This window comes from Oxyura jamaicensis, chromosome 2, assembly GCF_011077185.1.
Source record: "Oxyura jamaicensis isolate SHBP4307 breed ruddy duck chromosome 2, BPBGC_Ojam_1.0, whole genome shotgun sequence".
NCBI lineage: Eukaryota > Metazoa > Chordata > Aves > Anseriformes > Anatidae > Oxyura > Oxyura jamaicensis.
This window is the reverse complement of record NC_048894.1, coordinates 60,196,941-60,223,592: the sequence shown is the minus strand read 5'-3', so window position 1 is coordinate 60,223,592 and position 26,652 is coordinate 60,196,941. Positions and strand designations below refer to the sequence as shown.

The 26,652-nt window shown below is 38.3% G+C and overlaps 1 protein-coding gene across 3 annotated transcripts in view; it reads right to left on the bottom strand.

Moving 5' to 3' along the window:
* The window catches only part of VPS41 (VPS41 subunit of HOPS complex), a 106,177-nt gene that overhangs the window by 23,403 nt on the left and 56,122 nt on the right, over positions 1-26,652 (bottom strand). For all 3 annotated transcript variants that reach the window (XM_035317590.1, XM_035317592.1, XM_035317591.1), the window contains 8 exons: positions 23,676-23,822; positions 22,425-22,491; positions 14,180-14,277; positions 11,733-11,862; positions 9,903-10,018; positions 8,272-8,328; positions 5,475-5,536; positions 4,651-4,732 (listed from right to left, as the gene is read on the bottom strand). In XM_035317590.1, coding sequence (XP_035173481.1) covers positions 4,651-4,732; positions 5,475-5,536; positions 8,272-8,328; positions 9,903-10,018; positions 11,733-11,862; positions 14,180-14,277; positions 22,425-22,491; positions 23,676-23,822 — 759 coding nt within the window. The remainder of the gene's footprint in view (positions 1-4,650; positions 4,733-5,474; positions 5,537-8,271; positions 8,329-9,902; positions 10,019-11,732; positions 11,863-14,179; positions 14,278-22,424; positions 22,492-23,675; positions 23,823-26,652) is intronic.

Sequence of the window (26,652 nt, the reverse complement as noted above, 5' to 3'; positions counted from 1 at the left end):
GAAGGAGACTCCACAACCTCTCTGGGCAGCCTGTGCCAGTGCTCTGTCACCCTCACAGTAAAGAAGCGCCCTCTCATATTCAGCCAGTACTTCCTGTGCTTCTGTTTGTGCCCACTGCCTCTCATCCTGTCACTAGGCACAAGTGAAAAGAGACCGGCTCCATCCTCTTGACAGCCTCCCCCCTCAGATATTTATATACATTCAGGGGATGAGACGTTGGAGAGCAGCCCCGCAGAGAGGGATCTGTTTTTTTTTGTTGTTGTTGTTGTTGATAGTAAGCTAAATACGAGCCAGCAGTATGCCCTGGCAGCCAGGAGAGCCAACCATATCCTGGGGTGCATCAGGCACAGCACTGCTAGTCGGTTGAGGGAAGGGACTGTCCCACTGTACTTGGCCTCACCTCGAGTACTGTGTGCAGTTCTGGGCACCACAGTACAAAAACGATGTGGAACTAACTATTGGAGAGTGTCCAGAGGAGGGCTACGAAGATGGTGAAGGGCCTAGAGGGGAAGGTGTTTAAGGAGCGGCTGAGGTCACTTGGCCTGTTCAGCCTGGAGAAGAGTAGGCTGAGGGGAGACCTCATTGTGGTCTACAGCTTCCTCGTGGGGGGAGTGGAGAGGCAGGTGCTGATCTATTCTCTTTAGTCACCAGTGATAGGACCCACAGGAATGGTGTCAAGCTGCAACAGGGGAGGTTCAGGCTGGATATCAGGAAGAGGTTCTTCACTGAGAGGGTGGTTGCACTGAAACAGGTGACAGTCATGGCACCAACCCTGTCAGAGTTTAAGCAGCGTTTGGACTATGCTCTCAGTCACATGGTCTCAATTTTTGGGTAGACCTATGTCGTGCCAGGAGTTGGACTCATGGAGCCTTGTGGGTCCCTTCCAACTCGGGATATTGGATTGTATTCTGATTTGTGACTTACTGTGAGGCCACTACATTTTTGAAGAGTTCTGTTTCACCAGCTGTTTCTACAGACCCAAATAAAAATTAATTTGAGAGTATACCTCTCCAAGGAAATGCTGAACGAGTCTGATCTGTTGCTCTATAGGAGGTGTTAAGAAACTGCATGCTGGCAGTCAGGAAACAAGAACCTGCTATAATTATTCAGCTCCCTCCATTGAATTTCAGCACAGCATCTTATTAGCACTATTATTCCATGCACCAAGAGGCCAAGGCTATTACAGCTTGCCAAAATAATCCCTACCATTACCAGCCATGCTGGTACTCCTGGGTTTATAGCTGAAGGCCCAGCGCTGATGAAATTCCTCCAAACACTCAGTGATGTTGCCTGTTGCCCACTAACAGTACATGTTACAGTAGCATTTTGTTATTGAGGTTGCTTGAACAAAGCTGGAAAAATAACAGCTCACTACACAACATAGGTTATTGTTTTTTTCCTTCCGGTTTTACAAATAGCAATGACTATTCACAATAAACTCTCCCCGTATTTAACTCAAAACAATTGCTTAAGTTATATATTTCATGATAGTCTTCTATCTGCAGGAAAAAAAGGAGGTTAAAATAAAACATCGACAAAAAAAAAGCATTGTTAATGACTTTGCAAAAATTAAAAGTTCATTGCTCACAGGACATCTCTCCTCTCCCCATAGTCTGAGCTCGGCCAGTCTTCAAAGCGTGGCATGCTGCCAACATCAGCTCTCACCATCTGTCACAGAATTTAACAGCTAACCTGGGGCATGCTCTTGCCAGCTGCCCCAGGGAACCAAATGACTAAACCCAAATAAAAAGCCTTCTTTCAACAACCACATGGTAAGAAAGCTGGAATATAATCTGGAGACTTGAAGAAGAGGACATTTCTAAACTGCTGTTTTCATATCACTTTCGTCTTCCTGCCGCCTCCTAGGCAAACTGCTTCATCCAACAGGCTTTGCTGCAACTCTCAGCTCCAGTTTGCCAGCACAGCTCTCTGCAGAGCAGGGCAGCTGCCTCATTACATGGGGCCAGGATAATGTGGGAAGGAAATCACTCCTGCCTAAAGTCCCGCTGCTACAAAGGAATATCACAGACACCTGCTTCAGTTGCCAAACTGCCTGGCAAAGACAGGAAAGCATCCAAGCTATTTTTGAGCCTAGACATAAAGCTGAACCTAGACATGCTGGAGGTTACAAACTCTTCCTATTTTATTTTTACACAGTAGTTGAAGAGCGAGGTCAGATAGACAAAAAGCTCCAGAATTGGGATGCCTTTGTATCAATTCCTGAGCCATGTTGGCAAAGTGACTTTAAATGAAAAGAAGATACTATACACAGAAACATTTTCTTTCCTTCTTTCTTCTTCAGACGTGCTTTCAGACTGATCAATAAAAGCAGGGTATACACAAGAAACACCATACAGAAGGTGACATAGGATAGCCTAAAACATCTTACCAATAAGCCCCAAACACAAATACGTATTCCTCAGAGGATACCTGTGAGCTGAAACAGGCCGTTTGAATAATGCCGCTCAATGCTAAGCCCACCATAGTTAGGTGAAGTTTTTGATGTGTCCTCTAGCCAACATTTTGGTCATTAAAGCATTCCTGCTGCTAGTTGATCATCCTGCACCCCTGCTGAAAGTCAGTGCTGCCACAGCAGAGTCAAAATAACAGAGCATATGCCTCATGCCACAACCAACAGCACTCACAGAGTTTGGCCTCTTCCTTCAAATCCACCTTCCTCAGTTGTTGGAGCCGAGTCCCTGTATCTTACACTGAAGTGACTCATGCACAAGCATGTTAACTCTACCAAACCACAGCTTCTGGGGGAGGAGTGGGCCAGATAAACTCAGGGCTCTAAAATCTTGAAACTGCTGTAACAAAGTTTGCTAGAGGACATTCAAACGAAGCCTCAACAGACACCAAGATACCAAAATGCAGCCTTTGGTAGCCAACTAGGACCTTTTAGTATAGAACACACACACACACACACAAAATAAACCCACAAGTTAGTTATTGGCAAATCACATTATACTGGAAATATCAGATTTCAGGCAACAGCTAATAGATGCAGCAAATATTCTTAAAGAAATTTCCATTTTTAAAGGCACAAGTAATTCTGAAGAGTGACAGTGTAGCACAGATATTCCAAAGCTAAGTACCCAGCATCCAAAGTTCATGTAATTTCATTTCTTGATGCTAGAAAACACTTTGTCTCCAGATCTCAAATACAGTCCCCTCATCAGAGCTAAAAGACATTACAGCACTGTTATACTTTTGTGTAATAGCTGCTGGTTGGGTAAATAGGTAAAAATTCCAAATGACATAAAAGAAACCCACGGCATTTCAAGAACTTACAAAAGATAAGCTAAGTTAAGCCTGATCTAATAGTCTGGTTATCTTTAGTAACTCGGGAAAACTTACTTGTCATTGCAATAGTAAAATAAGCAAGGCATCTTCTAGAACTACAGCTTGAAACTGAATAATGTAATGTACTGCATCTTATGTTTTTCTAAGTCCACTTTCAATGGGCTGAAAACAACCAACTGTTTAGAAAGGCAGTAATTTAGCAGAGATGTTTTTGCAGCAAACCTGCAAATATTTTTATATTTTACAGTCTGCTGGATGACTTAAGTGGAGTCAAGAAAGACATCCATTCCAGACACTTGCATCTAAAAACAAAATAAAACCAAGAGGACAAAGAAGCAGTATATCAAAATTTCACCTGCACCTGCACTCAGGCCATTTATTGGATTGAAATAAAGAGACAGAAACATGAGATTTCATCTTCCAGTGTGGCAAAGAGTGCACTGGACCACTAAGAACTCATATAAAAGGCAAGGCTGTTCTCGCACTGGTGTGACTCTAAAACAAAAGCCAGGCATTTCTAAAAACAGTAATGCTGAAACACTTCCGCTCTTTGAACAGAATTAAACAGCTCAAAAACAGCTATGGACTGCATGCTGTGAGATCTTTATAATATGTCCTTTTTGGCTCATTGAGTTTGAATAGGAAGTCATAAAATTCAGAAATAAATGTACATGCGTTACTGAAGGGAGCGTGCATAATGTTTTCTACTGGTTTGGCAGTGACAGCACTCTATAGCCTTATGTCCCGGGCAATTTATTAACTGAGAATCTCACACTGAGCATGTACCAATATGGTAGTTGGTTTCCTAGGAGGGAAAACACAAGACAGAGCAGGCTGCTCCTCTTTTGCACAGAGCATATATTTTCCCTAAATTACTTTGCCATTTTTTGCAATTAAAGCTGTGTCTCTGTTGCAAGGGACTTGGATTTTCAGGAAAGGTTAGCATCCACAGAGGCTCTTTTCCTTAAGAGTTGGGGCAGGATTTTTCAGGAGATATTGGAAGGAAGTGAAAAGTAAATGAAATGATGTATTTAGTAAGCATCTGTGAAAGTAGAGGCCCTGGGGGTGGGTCTTTTACTTGTGGGCTGTCAACAAGCTAAAAACAGGTAGCTGAGTACCTGGATGTGGTCTGCCTCCAACCCTGTTTGGAGGCTTGTTAACATATACATATCAACCTGAATGACAACTGTATGACAAGAGGTCTGTCCCAGGAATTTCAAGGGCAGTGCTGTCTTGTGCTGCCACATTAGAGCCATTACATGTCAAACCTTTAGATAATTGGTCAAAACACAGAGGAAACAGAGCATGCCAATTACTTCCGTTCCGAGATACAAATTAACTTACCTTAAGCTGACCTATTTCTTTAAACTTGTAAACTTCAAATTCCCAGAGTTCTGTGTTTTTGCCAAGAATTTTCTGGCACTTTCTGGAAGAAAGATGAAGGGGGAGAGAATAAAAGTAAATACACAGAATAATACAAATGTGACAGCATTACTGCACAATTCTTTCGTCCTCTCTTCTCCCTTATCAGGACTCATTCAAAAGACACTAATTTTGGCAAGCATTGCTTCAAGCAGAGTATACCAGATAACTCCTCCTGTCAGGGCTTACAATTTCACTGCATTCAGGAGAAGCTGACTGCTTACTATGCATTCAGTCTTATTGATTAGGACCACATTAGCTTAATGAGTGAAAAATTTAAGTTTCAGCTAAATAAAAATAAGAGCTTAAAGATACACATACACATACATATGTAAATACAAATTTCAGTGATTTCTTATGCTTCAGATAACCAAATTTGACATTTTGGTTACGTGCATGGAAACACAAAGTATCTTCCGAAGATCTTACATGCATTGACAAACTAATAAGATCAACTTCCAAAGAAAACCTCAGTGTTGAAAATCTGCTGTGGTTTTGAAAAAATTATGGCTTATTTTCAAAAATATGTATGTCCCAATTACAGTTAAACTTAAGAAAGATTCCAGTAACTTTTGGGTCACTGCAGGCAACAAAAAATAGAACACAGTAACACATCTACATGTTTTGATACCTTAGAAACTCCACAACACAAAGAAAATCAACATTTCAAAATACTTCAGAATCAGTAATTGCTTCCACTTTTTCTCACAGACACACTAGCCAGCAAAGATCTCATAGTATCTTACCGAGCAGCCAGATCATACTCTCCTTTCTCTACTAGGTGATTTATATAGGCTAAGCCAATATCCTGAAGGGAACAAAAATAAGGAGTTAGTTATAAAAGTTTGGAAATCAAGTCCTTTACTGCTACAATAACTACCGTTTCAGCTGTAGGCCTTGTGGTTAGGTCAAGGACCAGGCCCTAAGTGAATACCCCCAGTTCTTTAGATGTAATGACAACAGAATAGTCAACATAAAACATTTGCCCAGACCACTCAAGGACTCAAATTAAGATGCACTTTTAAATAATTTTCATAATCTCATTGACATTGGGAAGTCTGTACCACTTCTGTATGTTAAGGATTGTTCAAAAAATATAGCTGATCATTCAGTACTTGCATTACTTATCTCAAAGATAAGAACATCAACCACTGTCTGAGACACCTTCTCTGTCAACACAAATTTTGCATCTGAGAAAAATGTTGGTTGAGAATGTAAATTACAGAATGGGTTGGGTTGGAAGGGACCTTAAAGATCATCCAGTTCTAACCCCTCTGCCATGGGCAGGGACACCTCCCACTAGACCAGGTTGCCAAAAGCCCCATCCAGCCTGGCCTTGAACACTTCCAGGGATAGAACATCTACAACTTCTCTGGGCAACCCGTTCAAGTGCCTCACCATCCTCATAGTAAATAATTTCTTCTTAATATCTGATCTAAATCTAGCTTCTTTTAGTTTTAAGCCATTACTTCTTGTCCTGTCACTACACAATCCCTGACAAAGAATCCCTCCCCTTCTTCCCTGTAAGGCCCCCTTTAGCTACTGAAAGGCCACTCTAAGTTCTCTCTGGAGGCTGCTCTTCCCCAGGCTGAACAACCCCAACTCTGTCTTCACAGGAGAGGTACTCCAGCTCTCCAGTCCTAATGAAGTCTTCCTGGTGCTTCATAAAGTAAAGAAATTATATATAATAGTATCACAAAGTTCTCAGTAATAACATACTAAATTCATCTTCTCAAGAGTTTATCACATAGGTCAACTGTAAAGTAATTTGGTAGGCATTTAATACATTAATTCAAACTACCATGCCTTATGTTGTAATCCCAGTGGTAGTGTCAAGGTCAACATAGACCAGTGTATTCATTGCATAATGGAAGGGTCATATTGCTAAAAATCCATTTTTTCCAGCAACAAAGAGGGTTGTAAAAAGAAAGAAGTCCTTGTTTCCTGCAAAGAGACAGACATTTGGGAAGATCTTCTCAGACAGAACACATTTTTTTCTGATCAAAATCAAAGATAGTACTGAGAACAGCAGAATATGAATGGAGGTATCCAATAGCTTCAATCAGTCAACCTATTACAAAACTGGAAAAAAGAAAAGCCATAAATATACTCCAGACTTCAGGATTTCATGCCACTATATGAACCATCTCTGTATTTTCAACTTTACCATTCCTGAGAATTAAGATTGCTGGCAGCCTCTCTCTCCTGTGGGCCAGTCTCCCAGCAAGCAGAGAAGACAGTTTAAGGAAAGGGCTGCAGTTGGATAAGATCCTTGCACTCTACTGAGGAGGTACAGAGGGGCATGCTCATTACTGCAAACTAAAAAATACCCAAGATGATCACCTGATCTGTCAGGTGGTACAACTGTGGTGTCATTGGTCTGATCACTGATGGACACTGAGAACAGGGTTTGTTTGAAATCCCTGTACCATTAAGACTTCACTTAGGGCTTGATATCAACAATTTTTCCCTTAACACCTTCTATAGGTTTTGCATTAGGGGCCAAACACTCAATGACTGTGCTTGTGTATACCCACAATGAATTGAAACCTAGTGGAATAAATTTTTGCAAACCAAGAAAAAAGCATAAATATATATATATATTCTAATGTATTGTCAGGATTTCCTCTAAAATTTCTCTACATCTTTTGCAAGGGTCATGAAGCAGCTAAATCATGCAAACTGTGATAGGTGATGGAATGCCATTAGGACTTGATTCAACTTTTGGACAGCATCAGAAGAAAATAATTTTTAAGATGTATTTATATGCAGTGTGCATATTGTAGAAATAATCTGGCTAAAAATTAAACACCTCTTTGTACCTAAAAAGAGCAGTTCCATTAAAGAAATACCAGTATTAACAAAATACCAATGTGTTCATACTGAGGTCAATTTAAAAATAAAATAAAAGAAGTGAAAATCAGTGATGCTTTTGTGGCTGTTACATTATCTCCCTCACTCTTTTGTCTATAACAACAATACCCTTTTTTGTGTTCTGAAGGAACTATAAACATGGAAAATAACTATACAGGGGAAAGAAAGCTTAACTACGTAAAATAATGAGAATTTCAAAGCAACATGAGAGAGCTAGATGTGAAACCGCAACTGAATTTCAATAGCATTTAAAAGGTCTTCCAACGGCACCTTTGAAATTCCTGCCAAAACCCTGTCAAACATACAAGGTAAAAGTTAGAGAAATGTGTCACCCCCCAACCCAATCTCTAATATTGTAATACTGTGTTACTTGAAACAACAGAAAATTTAAAACAAAAGTAAAAGCAAACAAAAACCCCATGAGCAATCAGAGAAGTGCAATTCTCTTCTTTTTAATGTCAATAGCACCTTCATAAAATCCACATCCTTTTGTGTTTCACACACTAACATTCCTGTTCTGCAGCTGAAACCAGGAAATCGAATGCTAGTCAGAGTATGCCTGACAGCTATTGTCTGGTGTGACACAGAACAGGGAATGTATTTGTAGCATCTCACAGTGCTCTAAAAGAAATCAGATATTTTGTTTTGAATAGAAGTTTTGAGACTTACCAAAATCTTATGCTTTTTTATGGTTTTCTGACTGATCTCAGCTGCCATCAAAGCTTCCTATATTCAAAAAGTAGAAAACAGAGATACTAGCCAAATACACAAACTTTCAATACAGAAAGCTCTAGAACTGCATAAATCAACTATTTTTTTTTCAGACCAGGGTGTTTGAAGCAGTAGAATTTTTAATGCCATGGTTGAATGAACAGCTTTGAATTCATACTCAAACAAAAGCAGTCAACCAAAGAGAAAACTACTTTTGTTTCCATCTGGGTTCACTCCACATTACTATATTAGGTTCACATCTCAAGATTACAATGAAACAGACAATGCAATCCCATTGGATCATTTTCAAGTGAGAACCCTTCATCACCAAAACCTGTGAAAAAAATCATCAGGCATTGGGGGAAGGGTATACTTTTCTCTCTTGTACCCCAAAAGCCTTCTCCAATCAGTATGATTTATATTTAAGTGTCATTTGCAGTTCCTCTCCCTCCTTCAAGTGCACAGAAACAAAGCTGGCACTTTTACAAACAAAATGAAACCTTTAACATACATCATAACACACAAGCTATCTGCTACCTTGAATAGCTTTCACAAAGGCACACACACAGCTGTCACTTCCAAATTACTGGAGTCTTCAGGGACCAAATGCTGTGATTTACATAAACAGCACAACTGTGTTCATCATGTGTTTGCTATTCAGATGCAAAAGCATCCACAAGGATTTAAACAAATCTGCATGAGGAATATCATGACTGCATTAACGAAAGGAGCAAGTGCTGAACAGCAATTTTTTATAATGGGCATCCAACAAGTAACGTAAATAAGCATCTGAAAGTTACTTCATGCACAGTAACAAGTGTTCTAAATCACTGGCTGCAAGACAGCAGAATCCAGAACACCGAGTGCATGTTGAGATTGTCTGTAAGAATTTAATATTGTTTCAGGTGTTAAGATACACATGCTTGAAAACACTAATATTTAGAAAACTAACTACCGAGCTGCTTTTTCAAAGGGAGCTGTATATTGTTGTTTTTCCATATTGGCTTTACTTTTTTTTTTTTTTTTGTGAGCAATACTGCTTTCAGCACCAACACCTACACTTGAAGCCCATATTATTTTACTTTTAAAAACTTCAGTGTTGAAGGTAAGTAACATGGAACAACACAATGCTCTAACACCATTTTCATTCTATAGTGAAAGCAATATAGAATGGGAAAATCTAATATACCTCACTAAGTCCATTTCCCTTCCCTCTTTAGTCAGAAGAGATCTAGAAAAACACCCACACAGCTCACTAGTCAACTGTTCTGCTGCTTTAAAGCCAAAAAACAGCTTTAATAATTTTTAGTAACAGCTAATGCATTTCATATCTGATGCTGAGGGCAGCATTCACAGCATTTAATTCATCTATCTCATTTGGGTGCAATTCTGATGAGTTGTTCCAGTAAGAAGTCTAACTCTCCACAGAGGCAATGCAGAGATGTATGGTCAACACCCACCCTCACAATCATTTAGACAATGACTGAAGGAACAGAAAATATTTAATCCAAATGATCTAGTTAAATTCATCACCCCACCACAACTTCAAAACCACGTAAGTCTGAAGGAAAGACTGTTGTAAAAATTACTTCATATTTCTTCTTTTCCAAAAGCCAGTCAATGTGGTCATCTTGGTCCCGCTCTTTAGCCACAACAACATCTCTTGGGCTGATTATATAAAAAAGTGATTCACCTTCCGAATACTCTGGAAATACATACACAATTTTATTATTATTATATTTTCCTTAAGTAAAGCTCTGCTATTTAGTACACCCTAGAGGGGAATTTAAGAAGAAGCCAGCAAAGCTGCTCCAGCAGAACATGCTTCTTTGGGAAGCTGGATTCTCCAATAAATTAGAACTGGTTTAAATGGCAAAATAGCTTTCAAAAAAAAATCACTACAGCTTATTGGAAATTCTGATTCATCCACTACGTGTAAACTTTATGATGGTTTAGAACACATTATTATACTTTTAGAGGACTATTACACCACATAGCCTGCAATAAACTTATCCTCCCCATCAAGGTCAAGGCCATCAAAAGCATAAATGATAGATGCCATAACCCCTGGGGACACAGCACATCATTACAGCAATGCATTTGCAATGCTATAAGTTAAGGTTGTATGTATAATGCATTTGCTTATACCATAAGCCTTTTTGAGTAAGCTCAAAGTAAAAATGTACTTAAAGGTAAAACCAAGCACAGAAGATGGCTTTTCAGAATAATTATTATTTGCAGGGAACCCATGAAGAATGACTATCAATATTTTGTGGGTACGGGAAAGAAACCCATCCCTCAGCCTGTAGCTTTATCTATGCATGCATACAAATACAGTCCTGAACCTATAAGCAATCCACAAAATACCGCTTGTTTTAAAGCCATCTAAAAAAAAATCTAGACTTGTGAGGTTAACTAGAATATTCATTAAGAATAAAAGTAGAACTGTGGGCATCAGTGTTCTGCTTTTGGACAGGTATAAAGCAATCTCAATTCCACTGATAGCAGCAGAGATGTTTTGGAGATCAGGAGGAGATATAGTTTATTTCTAGTGGCTTAAGGGCACTGATGAACACAGAGGCCTGCCAAGCCTATGATTTGAAGTGTGCTGCCAGAGAAGTTGTTTAATAATCAGATTCATGGATTTTAAAAGCCAGAAGGTATGTTTCTGTTTAACACTGGCTATATCATCTTCACCAAGGATTTCTGCATCAGCTGTGCCATGCATCTTCCTGAACTACAATACATATATCAGAAAATCACACCGGCTTATTTAAAAGACTGGTATATGCTGTGCCAGAGTTTATTCTCCCTGCCTGTTACATAATTAAACCCATCTTCAAGGCTGAACTTGCCAAACTCCAGTTTCTACTCATTTTACCATTTTAAGGTCTGTCATATGCTGGAAGCTTTGTCAGTACAGAGAAACTAAATAAATACTAACATGAACCTTTTAAGCTGATCTTACCACTGAAATTATGTTTATTCTATCTTTGGCTCTAACATAAGCTTTTCCAGACACTGTTTCTTCATTTCAGTATTCCTGGAGCCCTTCTAGGTTTGTCCAATGATATGCAAGAGCTCCTAAAGATCATGTTGAGTAGGTCTCTATCAAAGATAATTCTTTCCATGACGCTGCGCGTTATACAAGATCTAGATTTCTTCCTTCCCCACTATGTCTGGCTTAATAAATGGCATTGAAAATCATGTGTAAATACACCTCTTTGTAAATAAAGCACCGTTGTGCTTTTTCATCTGACTTGTTCTTGTGGACTTCAGTGTACACTTCAGTGTCATAAGCATTTACAGAGTTATTCAAGGAGATGACAAAAATGAAAAAGGAGGCTCAAAGTATTTCCAAATCAGGTCATTTTAATTCACTTCCAAAACCAAAACAAAAAAATATTAAGGACACCTACCTAAATGATAATCTCTACATTCATTCTCCTGAAATCCTCGTACTGTTAGTGCATCAGAAGAAATCTCCTCACAAGACTCAGGCAGGGGCTGCACAATGTCCAGTCTGGGCCGTGCACAACACTCCACCTCCTAGAAAAACACAAATGTCTTCACTGCATCCTACACAATTTACTTAGCAATACCAGCTCATGGTGACCTCTGAATAAGGTTGAAATTCAACAACTGCAGCCATTCCCAAAGATGCGATATCAGTATTCACTTGGCACTGGGTACTCATTTGTGAACCACTTGAGTTGTAAAACAGTGACCCACTGAGGAGCTGTAATTGTATCTGGAACACAAAGGAAAGTTATTCTCTTGAAAAGGAGATTCAGACAAGACACAGGTCTAAATTCTACCCTGGGTCTGACCATTATTTTTCTACCCTTGGTCACAGAAGTTTCCAGAGCTATGACAGATGATCATCAACCACTGCATTCAACAAGCAACGGAACAATTTCAGAGACATTGTCAGCTGGGCTCAGGCCCTGGAGGACAGAGCTCTACAAATCAGCGTTATTCCAGTACAAAGATTCACTTCTTTTTGATTTTTTTTTTTTTTTTTTTTTTTTTAAGAGAAGTTTGCACTTCTAAGCATCCAACAGCAACAGAGATAAAATTAATTTAAGAATAAACTAAAACCTTTGCTGTGCTGGTGATCTTCAGTTATGTGAACTTTGGCAGTGCAAAGTAGGTGGTTATGGTAAGACGACAACACAAGGAAATCAGCTAGCTTTATTTTCAATTAAGTTAAAGTCCAAGATAATGCGTTATTTCATACTTCTAGCTATCAATTGTAGCAAAATACAGAGTGAGAGAACAGGGTGATGCAAGAAGTGGATTTACACAGCTTCAGCCTACCCATTTGGCTACAGCACCACTCAGGTCTTTCCCTGATTTAACTGTTCCAGAGCAAATAAAAAATGAAACACAGCCGTGAGTTCAACTCGGATGCAATTTGTAACAAGTAAGAAGTTGTGATTTGAAAGCTGTGAAATCAAGCATAGCAAGAACAGTGTTCCTCACAACCCAGCAGCATCAGTAGCGAGCGGTGAGCTCAACCAGCCTGGGCTCTGCAGAGCTGAGGTGGTAGCAGGGGGCTCCCAGCAGGCCAGGTCACATCACAGTGCTGGGGAGATAAGTCCTTTTGTTTCCTTATGATAGGTACTCAGGGGACTGGGAGGCTATCAAAGTCCAGCCTGCAGTTTGCTGTTTGTTTAAAAAGCTAATTAAAGACAAAATACACGAGAAATCTCTTTCGTATGTTCTATTACCATTGCATTACCTGACATCCTCTTTTCATCCTTCTTTCCTAAAGCAGCCAGAATGAGTTTCACCTTTCTCAGTTACTACTGGCTTTCCACTAGCTCTCTTCTTCGTTACTGACAACTTCCCCATTTCCTTGCTTCCTGGCATTCCAGCCCGCCTTTTCCTCCCCCTTCTCATCCCATTTGTTTGCCTCCTTTTCTTTCGCTGACTCTCACACACTAGAGGACTACCACACCGGCTCTCTGGGGAAACTGTGCTGTGACATTATTTTTCTCCTTCGTATAAATAAAGAAATAATAATCTGACATCCTGCAGCAGAGCTGGAAGCTAACCCTATTGATTTCGGCAGGCTTGAGCATTTGTTTGAACCTACAGCATTTTCATCACCTAGCAACTTGTGCACCCAGTTGCTCGAGGTTACTATGGCGATGGGTGCCTAATGCAGACGTGTTATCAAAGAGATGATCAAGAGCATCTGCCACTCTCACACTGCAACTTCAAGGGTTTCCTCCACAACCTCGCCTTTCATTCAGCAATACGAAATAAACGTCGGAGCCAGCCGCCGTACGCTGTAGGAACAGCTGACACGAATCCTAATTTTTAGCTATCTACGCACGGAACTTGGTGCACACAGCTAAGGTCTTGGAGGCGAGGTGAGCAACAACGCTACTTGGCTTGCACCAACGCATCCCACCCAGCACAGTGACTCCTATTGTCTGAGTTCATCAGCTTCACTGCTCTCATTACTTCGGAGGTGCAGTGTCAGCAAGGTGCTCCTTTGGCTGTAAGGATCCTTCAGTTCTTCTGGTGCAGAAATAGCAGAAAGAATGAGAGAAAAGGAGGAAAAGAGAGAGGGAGGGGAAAAGGGAAGAAAAAAAAGCAAGACTACCTAGGGACCTTCTCCATTTCCTGCAGGAAACAAAGGAACCCAGACAGGACTTTTAAAAGGTAAATCCATTAGTCTTCAACATGACCTCCACTGCCCTGATTTGATAGGTCAGAGAAGTCTCAAGCACTGCTCACTACAAGCTGACTACAAACTCTTTCACGAGTAATCAGATCTGCGTGACTGGTGCAAGCCCTAACACACCAGATGTGGCTTGGCACTGTGATGAAATTGTAACGTAAAAACAATTACCGTTTTTTCCGAAATCTCCTTTACGTATGAAAGTATAACAAGCTGGTCACAAAGAGGTGCGAGCCCACTGATATAAAACTCAGTATCGAACTGGAAAACTGAAACACAGGAAAGAAAACAGATTGTTAGGCAAACAAATGTATGAACTGCTCCCTAAGAAAAACACACAACTGATTTTTCAGAGACAACCAACGGCACACAGTATCAGTTCAGAGAAATGAAGACGTGATACATGTAACAAACCTACAGTCTTCCCAGTTGGATCAGCAAGATGATGAAAAATTACATTTAACAGATTAAATTCCATTAAGGCTTGCAAGAAGAAATGTTTGTGCTCCAGGACATGCTAGAGATGAAACATATGAAATGAATGGTCCGCTAGACTTTCAGTAATCACACTATGGGGGTTGGGTTGGGAGGACTAAATAAAAAATCACCACCAAACTCAGTTAAATAGGTAACATACGAAACATCTTTGTAGGTTTGCTTATTTGCAGCAAGTCATGTTGCCTTAAGAGAATCATGCTTACTACATCTGATATGATCTTCCTACATTTGATATATGTACGATAAATGAAAACACAAAGCTCATTATTAATTCATCATCATGAGAAGATTTACAGATACATTAATTACTAAGAAAAGATACAGTTAAATCGTGGCTTTTCTTGTTCTTAAAACTGAAAATGTAATTTCCTAAACTGCCTCAATTTCAAGACCAATTTAAGTGTTGATTATTTTGAGATAAAAAGAAAAAGAGTTGAAATGTATTTACAAAAAGGCCCACTGAAGCACGTCTTCCACAGATATAACTATTTAATTTTTATTATTTATGGGTTTAACAGAACAGGCATTAAACATCTGGGGCTCTCTTTTTTCTGGGTGCCTCCCTCACGGGGCCCAAAACACAACATTGGGAATTTGATTAAGTACCAAGACCAAGTGTTTTCATTAATTATATTTGTATTAGCAAACTTATTTTTGTAAAATAACGTATATCAGATCCACCGTAACTTTCTCCCAATAAATGGCTTCAGGAAAATCTAAGTATAAGTAGAAAATAAATGTCTCCTTGCTTTCTAATTAGCAAGCTACATTACTAGTACCTATTGTTCATCAAAATAGGTACTGATTATTTTAGTAAAGCAAATAGAAAATACAGTATAATGACAGTAAATATAGAGTTAATTTTCTTCAGCTACGGTAATAAGAAGAAACAAGAGAAATAATCATCCTCTTGCAAAAGAAGAAAAAAATACTGACGAATAAAATAATGATTTGACATCTGTCTTTCCCTGAATAAGAAAATGCTGTTTTTCTCTTAATGACTGCTGACACTTTGAGATCACTGGGGGTCCAAAACATGGCATAAGGGTAAAATACAATCTATTCTAGGAGAGAATAGGTTCACATTTGTAATCCTGTATGCATTTTTTTTTGTTGTTCTATCCTGCAAGACTGATGAGATTACTTGTATTGCATCACATATTGCTCTGAATGGTGGCTTTAAACCAACCATGTTAAGAATGTCTACGTAATAAATCTTATTCCCAGTTTACCATCTAATATTTGGCATTCTACAAAAACATGTAAGGCAGACACAAGAACACAGAAAACTAAAAAAGAAGTGAAATCCAAAGCAGTAGATAGAAGGACAGCAAAGAAATATTGTTGACAGCTTAAAAAATGACAAGGCTTTTGGAGGCATCTAAAATATTGTCATTTGAATTTGGAGAGGAAAACAGGGTGGTGAATGATATCTTTATAATGATTATAGGGGCAGTTTTCAAAAATCCTGTGTTTGACCTGCACTGGAGCTTCAGTTCCTTAGTCAGGGAGGCACTGCTAAAAACGATTGTAACACCCCTGTAATGGTGTATTTAGGATAAAGCAGCACTGCTGTTCAGCGAGACAAAAAAGAAAATCACTTGAAGCTTTGTTTTTTAATAGAGTTTAGTTTCCTTGGTTTCACTTTCAGCTTTCTCTCAGCTCATCCTCCTCAAGAGGCCTTGTGGAAACACAATGCTCCAGCTCTGCTGCAACAGCCTTGAACAAAGACCACCTGGCACAGACAGTGCTTCTTGACCTAGCAGAACCTTTGAGACAGCTCGTCAAAAACAGTTTTACTGAAAAATTACAGTAGTTATAGCTTTACAGAACACTACGAGGTTAATTTGATTTATTCTCTGGACAGTTTGTTGTGATAAAGGCAGGGGGAAATCCAACATGGAGGTACTGCAGAATGCTGCTAACTTGAAAAAGATCCAAAACAATTAAACCAGGCGTAGCACTGAAGTAAATGGAAATGAAAGTGGTATTACCATGTGTCATGCATGTTTATGCCTGTCATGAGAAAGGATGGAAGATATGCTGACAGTGGATCTACTTTATGTTCACCATCTATATAAAACTGTCAAATTACCAGGAAGCACAAAGACAAAACCTGTAACTCACCTTGTTCATTAAATGAAATGTACAAAATACACAATACAATACATGCTACCTTGTTTACCCAAATAAAACAACTTTCTCTGTATTGTAAAGATACACAGGCAGTGGACTGAAACTAAAAAGTCTGTTTTGTTTAATCAAATCTCGAAAAAACAGTCCCTGCTTCTCCTCTGCAGATTTAGCATGTGAAATTTTGTTTACAATGATATCAGAAGGTTTTTCCATTAATTTCAATAGGGCCAAGGTTTCCACGTTATCTTTTGAGAAAGTAGCCAGGAAGCTGCATAGAGTGAACATGAAACTTAATGTGTAGAGGAAAAGAAGTTTTGTTGTTGTTGTTGCTTTTTGTTTTTTAATTCCATATGATGTATGATAGAACTGGAGATGCAGACAGTCTAGTTTTCAGGTGGCCCATTCATACAACAAATGAGAGACAAAAAGCAAGGTGAACCTGCCAAAACCTACCATGAATTCCGGTGCACTTCTAATTGCTGGGGTGATGTCTGTATGCACTCCCAAATTACCTTTTCACCAGCTATTTCCAGTATATCTGCAAAATTTGCAGTCATTTCTGCTAGCTGCAGTATAACATACTATTTTTACAGTATGTATAACATAGTGTTTTTACTGAGCTAGGTTGTTTATGCAAAACAAAACAGTATACAAAATGGCACGCTTTGTTTAACTATTATTATCAGGTTCACAAAGTTGCATTTGATATAAAATATAATTTTTGCCCCACACTATATGAATTCATTTCCAACTGCAGGACCAGCAAAGGCTTTTGTCCAACATTATCATTACTTAAGTTGTCTTGAGGTGCATACAAGGCAAATTACATATACACAGTTTACTTTTAAAGAAATAAAAGAATACTATTACTTTTAGATGTATTATCAACATAAACCTTGAATACAAGCCCCACATATCTAATATTCATAAATTTCTAATATTCATAATTTTCTTTGAAAATCATTATACATTAACACCTGCATCAGCATCTGAGTTTTTCTGTACTCAGATGGTTTCTCTATCCTGCTAGACTCCACAACAGTCTTCATAAACTCAGATTTCCAGGGTAAACCTACTTATCTGACTAGGAACCTGAGCAGAAAGCTCAAGATGTGCCTAGTCAAGGAAATGTCAGCCACAACTCAAAGGAAACAGAAATTTCTGGGGAGGACCAGTGAAGTAACCCACGTGAGCGTACTTTATTTGTGCTCCAGTATCCTTACAATTGCCTGCAATTTTTCTCCCCATATAACTATAAGTGAAAATTAAGCAACTATTTACCTAATCATATACATGTTGCAATGACATTTTAATGGACTGTTCCCTTCAATTTCGGTAGGAAGAGCAGTAGGGGTAGGACTCAGATCAGTGGTAGGACCTATACACCAATGATTACAAAAACACAATTTCTCAGTTTATGCTCCCAAAATCAGAAGAATTTTAAAAGATTTTAAAATTCTGTTAAAAAGAATATGTTAGAAAAAGTGTGATCTCCAAATTTATTTTTGTTTCAATGCAGAAAATTTGGAAAGGCTTTAAGAGAAAAATTAATAGTGATCAATTAATCATTCTTAATATAACCTCAAGTGCCACATAGCAGAGAGGATGAGCATTTTCACTGAAATAAATCAGGGCACTATAAATTATATTGTAAAATTTAATATGATGACAGAAAAAAAAAAAAAAGAGCTTAAAATCGGTGAAAACTCTGTATAGCCTCTATACCTGAAAGTTTTTGCCTTACTAGCTACCAGCACAGAATGGAAATAAGCAAGAATTTTGCTACTGAATGTAATTTCTCTCAACTACAGTATAATTCAAATTAGAAACATCAAGAAAAAAAACAATAAACAAACAAAACAACTGCTCGGTCATGCCAGTAATCATCTATCTGGGGCATCCTGCTCGTTCAATTAAATTAGGAAATGTTTTCTGTACTGTAACCAGTGCCACAACTTCCTGTCTTACTTGCAGTCAGGCTTTGTGAAATAGCAATGCTACACTGGGGCTGAAATCCTCTTACCCCTATTCTCACCCACACAACAATAAAATAATCTTCAGAAATATGGCAATTGTCTGTACAGTTCTGCAGACAGAAGCACCTGCAACCTTTAAGCAAATCCCATAGAAACCTAGATGACAGTCGGAAAGTCAGGACCTTAAGTTTCAAAGCTTCTAAGTTGATTTTCTGAAAAGCTTTTTTTTTTTTTCCCAATCACAGATTGAACTAAAAAGACTTTATCAAGAAACATGGAAAATATTCAATAGTTTGATAGTAATTAGTTTGATAGTCTTAAGTAATTTTTATCAAGGAATTTACAAATGATCAATTTTTGTCTCATGACAAAACATGATGAACAGAAGTCTAAGTGGATTCAGTTACACAAATGGATCTTTTTTTCCTTTCTTTTTTTTTCAGCAGTTTGCTTTTCAGAATGTAGACAGACATAGTCCAATTAAATGTTTACATAAATCAGCATATAAAGTTGATGACATTTATTCATCATTGATTTACTGCTCACCCTATTTGTTAAGCAAGCTTTAAGCTCTATGTAAAGACAAATATGCTGCTATGGTAGATCCCAGTATCTCACTTTACAAACCAAGAAATAAATATTCGCATGTTTTCTTTTCAGATAAAAATGTGTGATCTCAGTACTTGATGGTAACTTGGCATGCAGCAGTACAACTATTCCTTCACAAAACATGAAGATATGCTGTTACAAGAATATCCACATGCAATTCTTACACCAGAAGTCTGCTTTGTCGGGAATGTGGGGGAATGCACATGGGAGACAAGTGTTCGAGGCATTGCTCACTGCTTGGCACCTGGAATTAAGCTGAGATTCCTCAGATAAAATCTGCACTAACACGAATTGAATGGGAAGTCTCTAATCAACTTCAAGTCTTTTACTGACTTTCAATGTTAATTTTTATTTTCCACTATTGTTAGAGAACCAAACTGAAGCATAAGTAACACAAAGGATCCATAAGCCTGAGCTGCCTGACAAAGTCAGAGGACTACTGCTTGTAAGATGCCCAGTTTCACTTTGAAAAGGAACTGCATTAGCTGCAAAGTGCTAATTAGTTCATTAGGAAGCAACCCTCTAGCAGGCTACATTTGAGTAGGGCTCCCTGTTTAGAACAGAAGTTGTCCAGCATTACAGCTTTTGTACATATATCGGGAGCAAGCACAGAGGTCAAGCACTCTTTAAGAAGGATCACAATGGCATTTAGTCCATGTTAAGCCTGTAATTCAATACCAATACTTTCTAATCAATACGCTACTTCACAGTGGTAGCTGACAGAGCTAAACTGATAGGATCTGCTCAGCTAACATACATTTAAACCTAAATAGAAACATTTCACCAGAGTTTATCTTTGACACTGAATGGAGACTCGTAAGCAATGAACTGTAACATGGAACCAGGGACAACAGAAAAGATTAATAAAGAAAAGCACCATTAATATACCAAAATGTATAAATAAACTTGGCAATATCAGTGCACAGATCTCAGTGCAGGAAAACTATATATTTTTTTCCTGATTTCTCTTGCATGCAACCACAGCATTATCTTCTTTGAAGTACAACATCCACAACAGCTCAGTGGTGGTACTTTCCCACATCACATGCCTTCTGGTTTAGAATCAGGGTAGGTACCATATTTATTTCCTGCCTCGGAGCAAATATGGCTGTGTGTCAAAATAAAATCCTTGCACCACAGGATCCTGTGGACCTAACTTGCAAGGCTGGAGATGCTCTGCTTCCTTATTCACCGGGCTGCAAGCCACTGAAGAAACATTTACGGTCTACTGATGCCACCAAAGTTTGCTATGATGTTATTGTAGAACCTTGAGGCCTTCAGAATGTCTCTAAAAAGACAAATCTGAAACTGCTGAGATATGAGAAATCACTATATTGTCGTAGGCTCCGTATGTATTACCCTGATGAGCTGATGCCAAGATGTTATAAGCCAAAAGGATACGTATGGCAGGGTAGCTGAATATCCTTCAGATATTCTTGTCTTGTGTGAATTCTTTACGTTATGAAAGTAAAACAGATTACGCATCCACTTAGGATATTAATACTCCTCCAAAAATCTATACTGGTTGCTGGTCAGTCTGCCCAATAATAATTCCAGACCTTACAGCTATGCATCTGAAAAGTAAAAGTTTATAGTAAAATTGAAAAAGATGTTGTGGAATAACATAACTCTCAAAGACCTTCTATGTGACTACATCAAAAGCTACTGTACTGTCTATTGAGACTTGAACAAATATCTCACTCTTTTCCCTCCCAGCATACAATCCACATTCCAATGAGTAGTACTGGCAGCATTTGGCAGAGCCATTTCAGTGCTTTAACATGAAACCAGAAAGAAAAATCTCAAGCACATCATTAACAGGCTAAGTGAGATAAAACTGCAGTCCTCAAGAATACAAAGAAGAAATTTAGGCTAAAAATTGAAATATTGAAAAGTTAGTTCTTCTAAAATCTCTAACCTTCAGAATTGCACCTAAATAGTTTGATGACAGCTTTCTGTTATTTTTGAATGAAGTTCCAATAGTCTTGTAAGGCTAGCTCCCTTCCTGTAAACACAATATAATTGAAGTTGTTGAAGTTCCCTCTGTTCAATTAACACTATGTAACTCACCTCGTTTATTTCCTAAAAGCTACTTAAAGGTACAGAAAAGATTTATATAAGAGTTCTGAAGGTAAAACTCAAGGCTGAACATTTCCTTGACATAATTCTCTCAAAAATCCTAAAATTATATGGTTAATTATTCTCTTGGGACTATATAATCTTTACCAACAAACAGCTTTCAAGAAATCTCAGTTAATGGTCAGGCATGCCTTTTCTCAGTATCCAGAATTCCTGAAGAGTTTAACGTCAGAACATCCTCGCTGATTTTCAAAAGCTACTTTAGAACTGTTCTTTTCTGAAATCATAACATCTATACATCTATATCATGTACCACTCTGGTCTGTATGCTGACCTGAGTCAGGATTTTGTTTGAACACTCTTGTTTACAGTCTCATGTCATTAGTCAAGACATGGAAGCAACAAAACTTTACAAACAGTTGTCCATTCTGCACTGCAGAGTCCCAGAGGGCCTGCTATCTTGGCAGTGTTACCTCTTCATAGATCTTTCCTCATCAAAAGTTTCTTTTGGGAACAGAAGAGTTTTTGTTTACCCCCCCCGCCCCCTCAAATTTTGTTTGAATTTCTTTACATTTTTTGTCAAGGCTTTTTCCATTAATCACCAATAACAAAATTATTAACATCACCAAAAGAAACGTGAAAGCAAAGTACAAAATGCAGAAGCAAAAAAGGCAACAAGAAGAAATTCAAATCAACTTTCTAGCACTATACTGAAGAGATGCTCAGAAAAAAAAAAAAAAAGAAGTTATGAGCAGGGTAGCTAAACAATGAGTAATTGATTAAGCTAGTGTCTGTTTTCTCCTTATATTACTACACCCATCATCATTTAACCAAGATGAAAACCCAAGTTCTCTGTAAAAATCTGCCTGAAGGGAAAGTTGAGACATCCACTCTTTCTTTACACAAGACTCTCTGATTTTGGGAGAGCGCAGAATTTAAGACTTTATGATTACAAAAAAATTATGCAGGACATTATGACAACCTCATCAAGTAAAAACGAGGAGATGTTTATGTTACATGTTGTCTCTGAACTCTAACAGCTTTTTCAGGCTGAACGTGAAAACAAACCTTTGAAAGCTTATCTGATTGTGAAAAGGCACGTGTTCATACAATCATACCTATTTCCACGTAGCGGTTTGGTAGGTCACGCATTTCACTGGCATGCCGCTCCTTTACTGAGCAAATCTAGGAAAACAGATATTTGGATCATTATGATGAATACATATTCCTAAAATTATGCAAACTTTCCCCAGAAACTTTCTTACTGAAGTGATCTTGGACAGGCATTTCTCTGCTTTGAAAAACACTGGCTTTAGAACAGTGATGATGCATCACTGAGGAAGAAAACTGGACAGGGAAGTTGTGACTGTAGCCCACAGCCTTATAAATATGCTGGGAGAGGAGAAGATGGGCCACCAGAGAGAAATCTGAAAGCATCTGCTCACTACAGTTTCTTCACAGCAGCATATGAGAGTTTGATTTCGCTATCTTCTCACACTTAGTATCTCATTACCTTACTATTTCAGAAAGCATATGCTACTGCAACTCCAAGTAACAGGAGGAGGAGAGCACATACATAAAAAGAAATGCAGACACCCAAATGTTGTGAAGCACATGTAATACAAGGGGAAAGACAGATGCCAAACTTATGACAAACCTCCTCATTTGTAAAACTCTAAGTTTAATGCTTCAAAAGCTTTTTATGCTTCACCTACTTCACTTTACCCTCCCTCTCCATCTACTCCTACCAAGCACTTTTAATTTCCCACTGTGCAATGATGTAGCAAGCTGTTATTAGAAAACATCTAACAGGCTCTAACAAACTCCTACCAGGTACTGGTCTGCACAAATCACAGTCTGCTGTGCACAAGTTCGAAATGCCAGTTCCCTGCTGAAAGTGAAGCAAAGCCCCAAGCAACCTGTCCCCCGCCCCCTTTTTTTTCCTCTTGGCTGGCTGAAATTCTGTGTCTGTCTTAGCAACGATAAACTCCTCAGCTCCAAAATAAGTCCCTCCAAAAGTAACTCACGGTAAGTTGTCCTTCCTTAATGCTAATCAAAAGAAATGAATTCAACAGCCCCTCTAAAAGCTTCCAAAAGATGAAATCTCTTGAAGGCACAGAAGAGAGAAGTGTCCCTGAGGATTACACTTGCTGCATGCTCACAGACAGAAATCTGTCTGACCGCTGGGTGTCTATCACTCCTCCTCCTCCTCAAGAGGGTCAGTCCAATGACATTTCTATGGCAGCAGGAGTTCTGCAGACCGCAGTCAAACCAAACTATTTTTTTTTTATTGTCTTTGCTTTTCAGAAATAATTCTCTGTTTGTCTGTGATAACAGTAAGCATTTATTACAAAGACAGGTAATTGCACCTTTACTGAATTTCCCCAGCCAATTATCAGCGTTAAATTATCCTTCCAGCAAAGGCTGCAGGGATACATATCGGGGCGAAGGCTTATGTCATCTCGAGGCACATTGGTAATTCGTTGCTTGGAAATCATGTCAAGTATCTTCACGCCCTGAAAGTTTAAATACAAGAGAACTTTATTCAGTATGACAAACTCTTACCCACCAGAGCCCATTTTATTCTGTATAGTAAGACAGTCATAGAAGCTTATGGCATAAGTTGCAGGGTAGGGGTAGGGATGACAACACAAATAGCTGTTGATACAAAGACCATTCTCACCCAGCTGACAGGAGAAACGATGAGATTAGAGTAAATTAAGTATTTTAAATTTACATGCTATCTACAAAGATATAATGAGTCAACGAGTGACAGATTTGCAATTCCAGTCATGAACCAGACCAGATTGTTTAGGCTGGTGCTACTAGTGGAGAAGGAAAAGCATCCCAGGGTCTTCCAAAAAATTCCCCATCGAGAAACAGAAATTTCCACCTCAGAAAAAAAGAAAAGATGAAGTAACAACAAATTAAGGTAAATGAAGACAATCTGTACTTCTATAAAAATGTATTTATACTCTTATGTTGAAAGAAATAAAGGAAGCATACTTAAATGATTCTTAGTTTTATATGGTGTGATTTTCCACTGCCTCCTCAGGAAATATCTCAAACTAACACAAGAAAAAGTTTAAAGAAAGGAAGATTAAATTCATTTTAGAGGGAGGGAGAGTGGGAAGAGCCATCGATTGTATTTTTCCATACCATTTAGAAAATGTGAGCTATAACCTTTCCAGTAGCAAAATGGAGATTAATTTCATGTCAAATAATAACTTCTTTGTGATTTAAAAACAAAAGTTGCCAACATAAAACCAAGCATTTTAGTAGATATTTCCCTTAAGCTCAGTGAGCAGAAAACCATGTCTCACGATCACAAAAAAGGGATGGAAAGGACCTTGAAAGGTCAACATCCAGGATGCCATTACGCGTTAGAATTTTTCTAGTTGCAAAACTGATTCAAAAGATTCCCCTGCTTGTTTCTACCCTGTCTGCTCCCCTCCACCCCGACTTTTCTGTTTCCCAGCTATACCAGTTCAACTGTTTTTAAGTAAAAGAATCTAAACACAAGGGGTCACGGTCTAAGCCAGATCTAAGCTAGAAGGTTGGTTTTCCCTCCTCCCCACCCTCTACTTTCCTTAAAAAAACAAACAAACAAACAAAACAAAACAAAAAAAAAAAAACACCTTAAATCCTTAAATCACAAGGAGCAGTAAGTAGTATGGAGGTGAACAGAAAGACTCATATTGGCATCTTTTATGTTAAAAGTCATCAAGCATCAAGGTTTCAAAACAAACAAAAAAGCCAAAAAAAAAGCACCATCAAAATAAAAACAAAGCAACAAAAACTTGTACACATCATCTGCAATGTACAGAGCCCAGATCTCAGGGTAGCATAAAGAAGGAGCTTATGCTTTGTGTTTTCTAAACTCATCTCACGAAGTTTGCAATTTTGCTTGAACTGCATTTTAATAAAGCTGTCTTTTATTAATCTCACCACTTTGTCTTTAAGTATGATTTCCAAATTAGTGACCCATATGACATCTCCTGTTTTTCAACGAGGCAGCAAATTGAATTCTATATGGTGCAGACGAGCTTACATTTAAAGTGCCTCTCAAACCAGCAGGGTAGAATCCTCTGTAGTTAAAGCATGCCATTTGCCCTGTAACTGAAAGGACTTCCAGTCTCAATTTCCTGTCATGAAGGAGCCTAAAATGTGTTTTTGTGAGAGTTAGGCAAGTTAATTCTGCTAAGGATTTGGTCCTCAGGTGTTTTAGTTGGTAAGACTTACACTCTTGGTCATGGAAGAAGGAGAAGAGGAGAAGAGGGAAAAGTGGCAAGCATGGGAGCAGAATTAGACCCTGCCTAATTAACTGGGAGCTCATCTTGGAATGTCCAACATCTAGCAAGCATGCATACAGTGTGCAAAAACAAAACAAAGCAAAACAAAAACAACAAACACAGGAGAAAATAAGAAATAGATACAGACAGTAAATGGCAAGGCTATAAATGATTTTCTCCGACTTACTTTGAAAGAAAAAAAAAAAGGAACAAATATCTTGCTAGAGGATGGAGAAATTTTTAAAAAGGTAAAGGGGGAAGGGAAGGGAAAAGGCCAATAACCAAATATATTAATCTTTTGGAGGGCAAGTGTCATTTCATTTTTCATTGAAAGATAGGCCCTGACCATGGCTTTTTGTCTCTGACAGATGGCTCTCAACATTTTATTAGTATTCTGTGTTCTGATGTGACACATCATCTCTAGGGATAGCTCTCCTCAACTGCCCTATCTATTCCCTGAAGATTCACCTAGAATATATATTTTAATTGTATGGCTCTGAAAAGAACAAAACCTTCGAAAGAGTTAATGTTACGAAAATCAAGCACTTCCTTAAGTTTCAGTGCTAATGCAGTCATTAAAGGGGAGCAAATAAACACAAAGTCCACTGCTAACAATTCCCTATCAAGCTGTTTTTACAGGGAATAAAAGAACAATGTCTTTAAAATATTTTAATAAATGCTTCCTTCCAGGAGGGAAAAAAGAAGGGAGAAAGCAAATGTTTTCAGGAATACCTTCACTACATTTTAGAATAAAAATCTGGAATTTAGACATGATACATACTTAAAAATGTATCCCTCTCTGCTGAGCTTTAAAACATAGACCTTGACCCATCAATTACATATATATACACTGTTAGGTAAAATGCAACACTCAGCATGAAAACAAGAGTTCCCTTTAAAATATGAATTACACTTAGAGCAAAAAGGCCCTGTTTTCTCTTAAGTCTAGCCTTTTCAAGCAGCTTACTAAAATAAGGAATTATTACTATCATTTTTTTATAATCTGCTACATTAGGAATACAAATTTCAAAATTTAGACAGTTTTTTTTTTTTG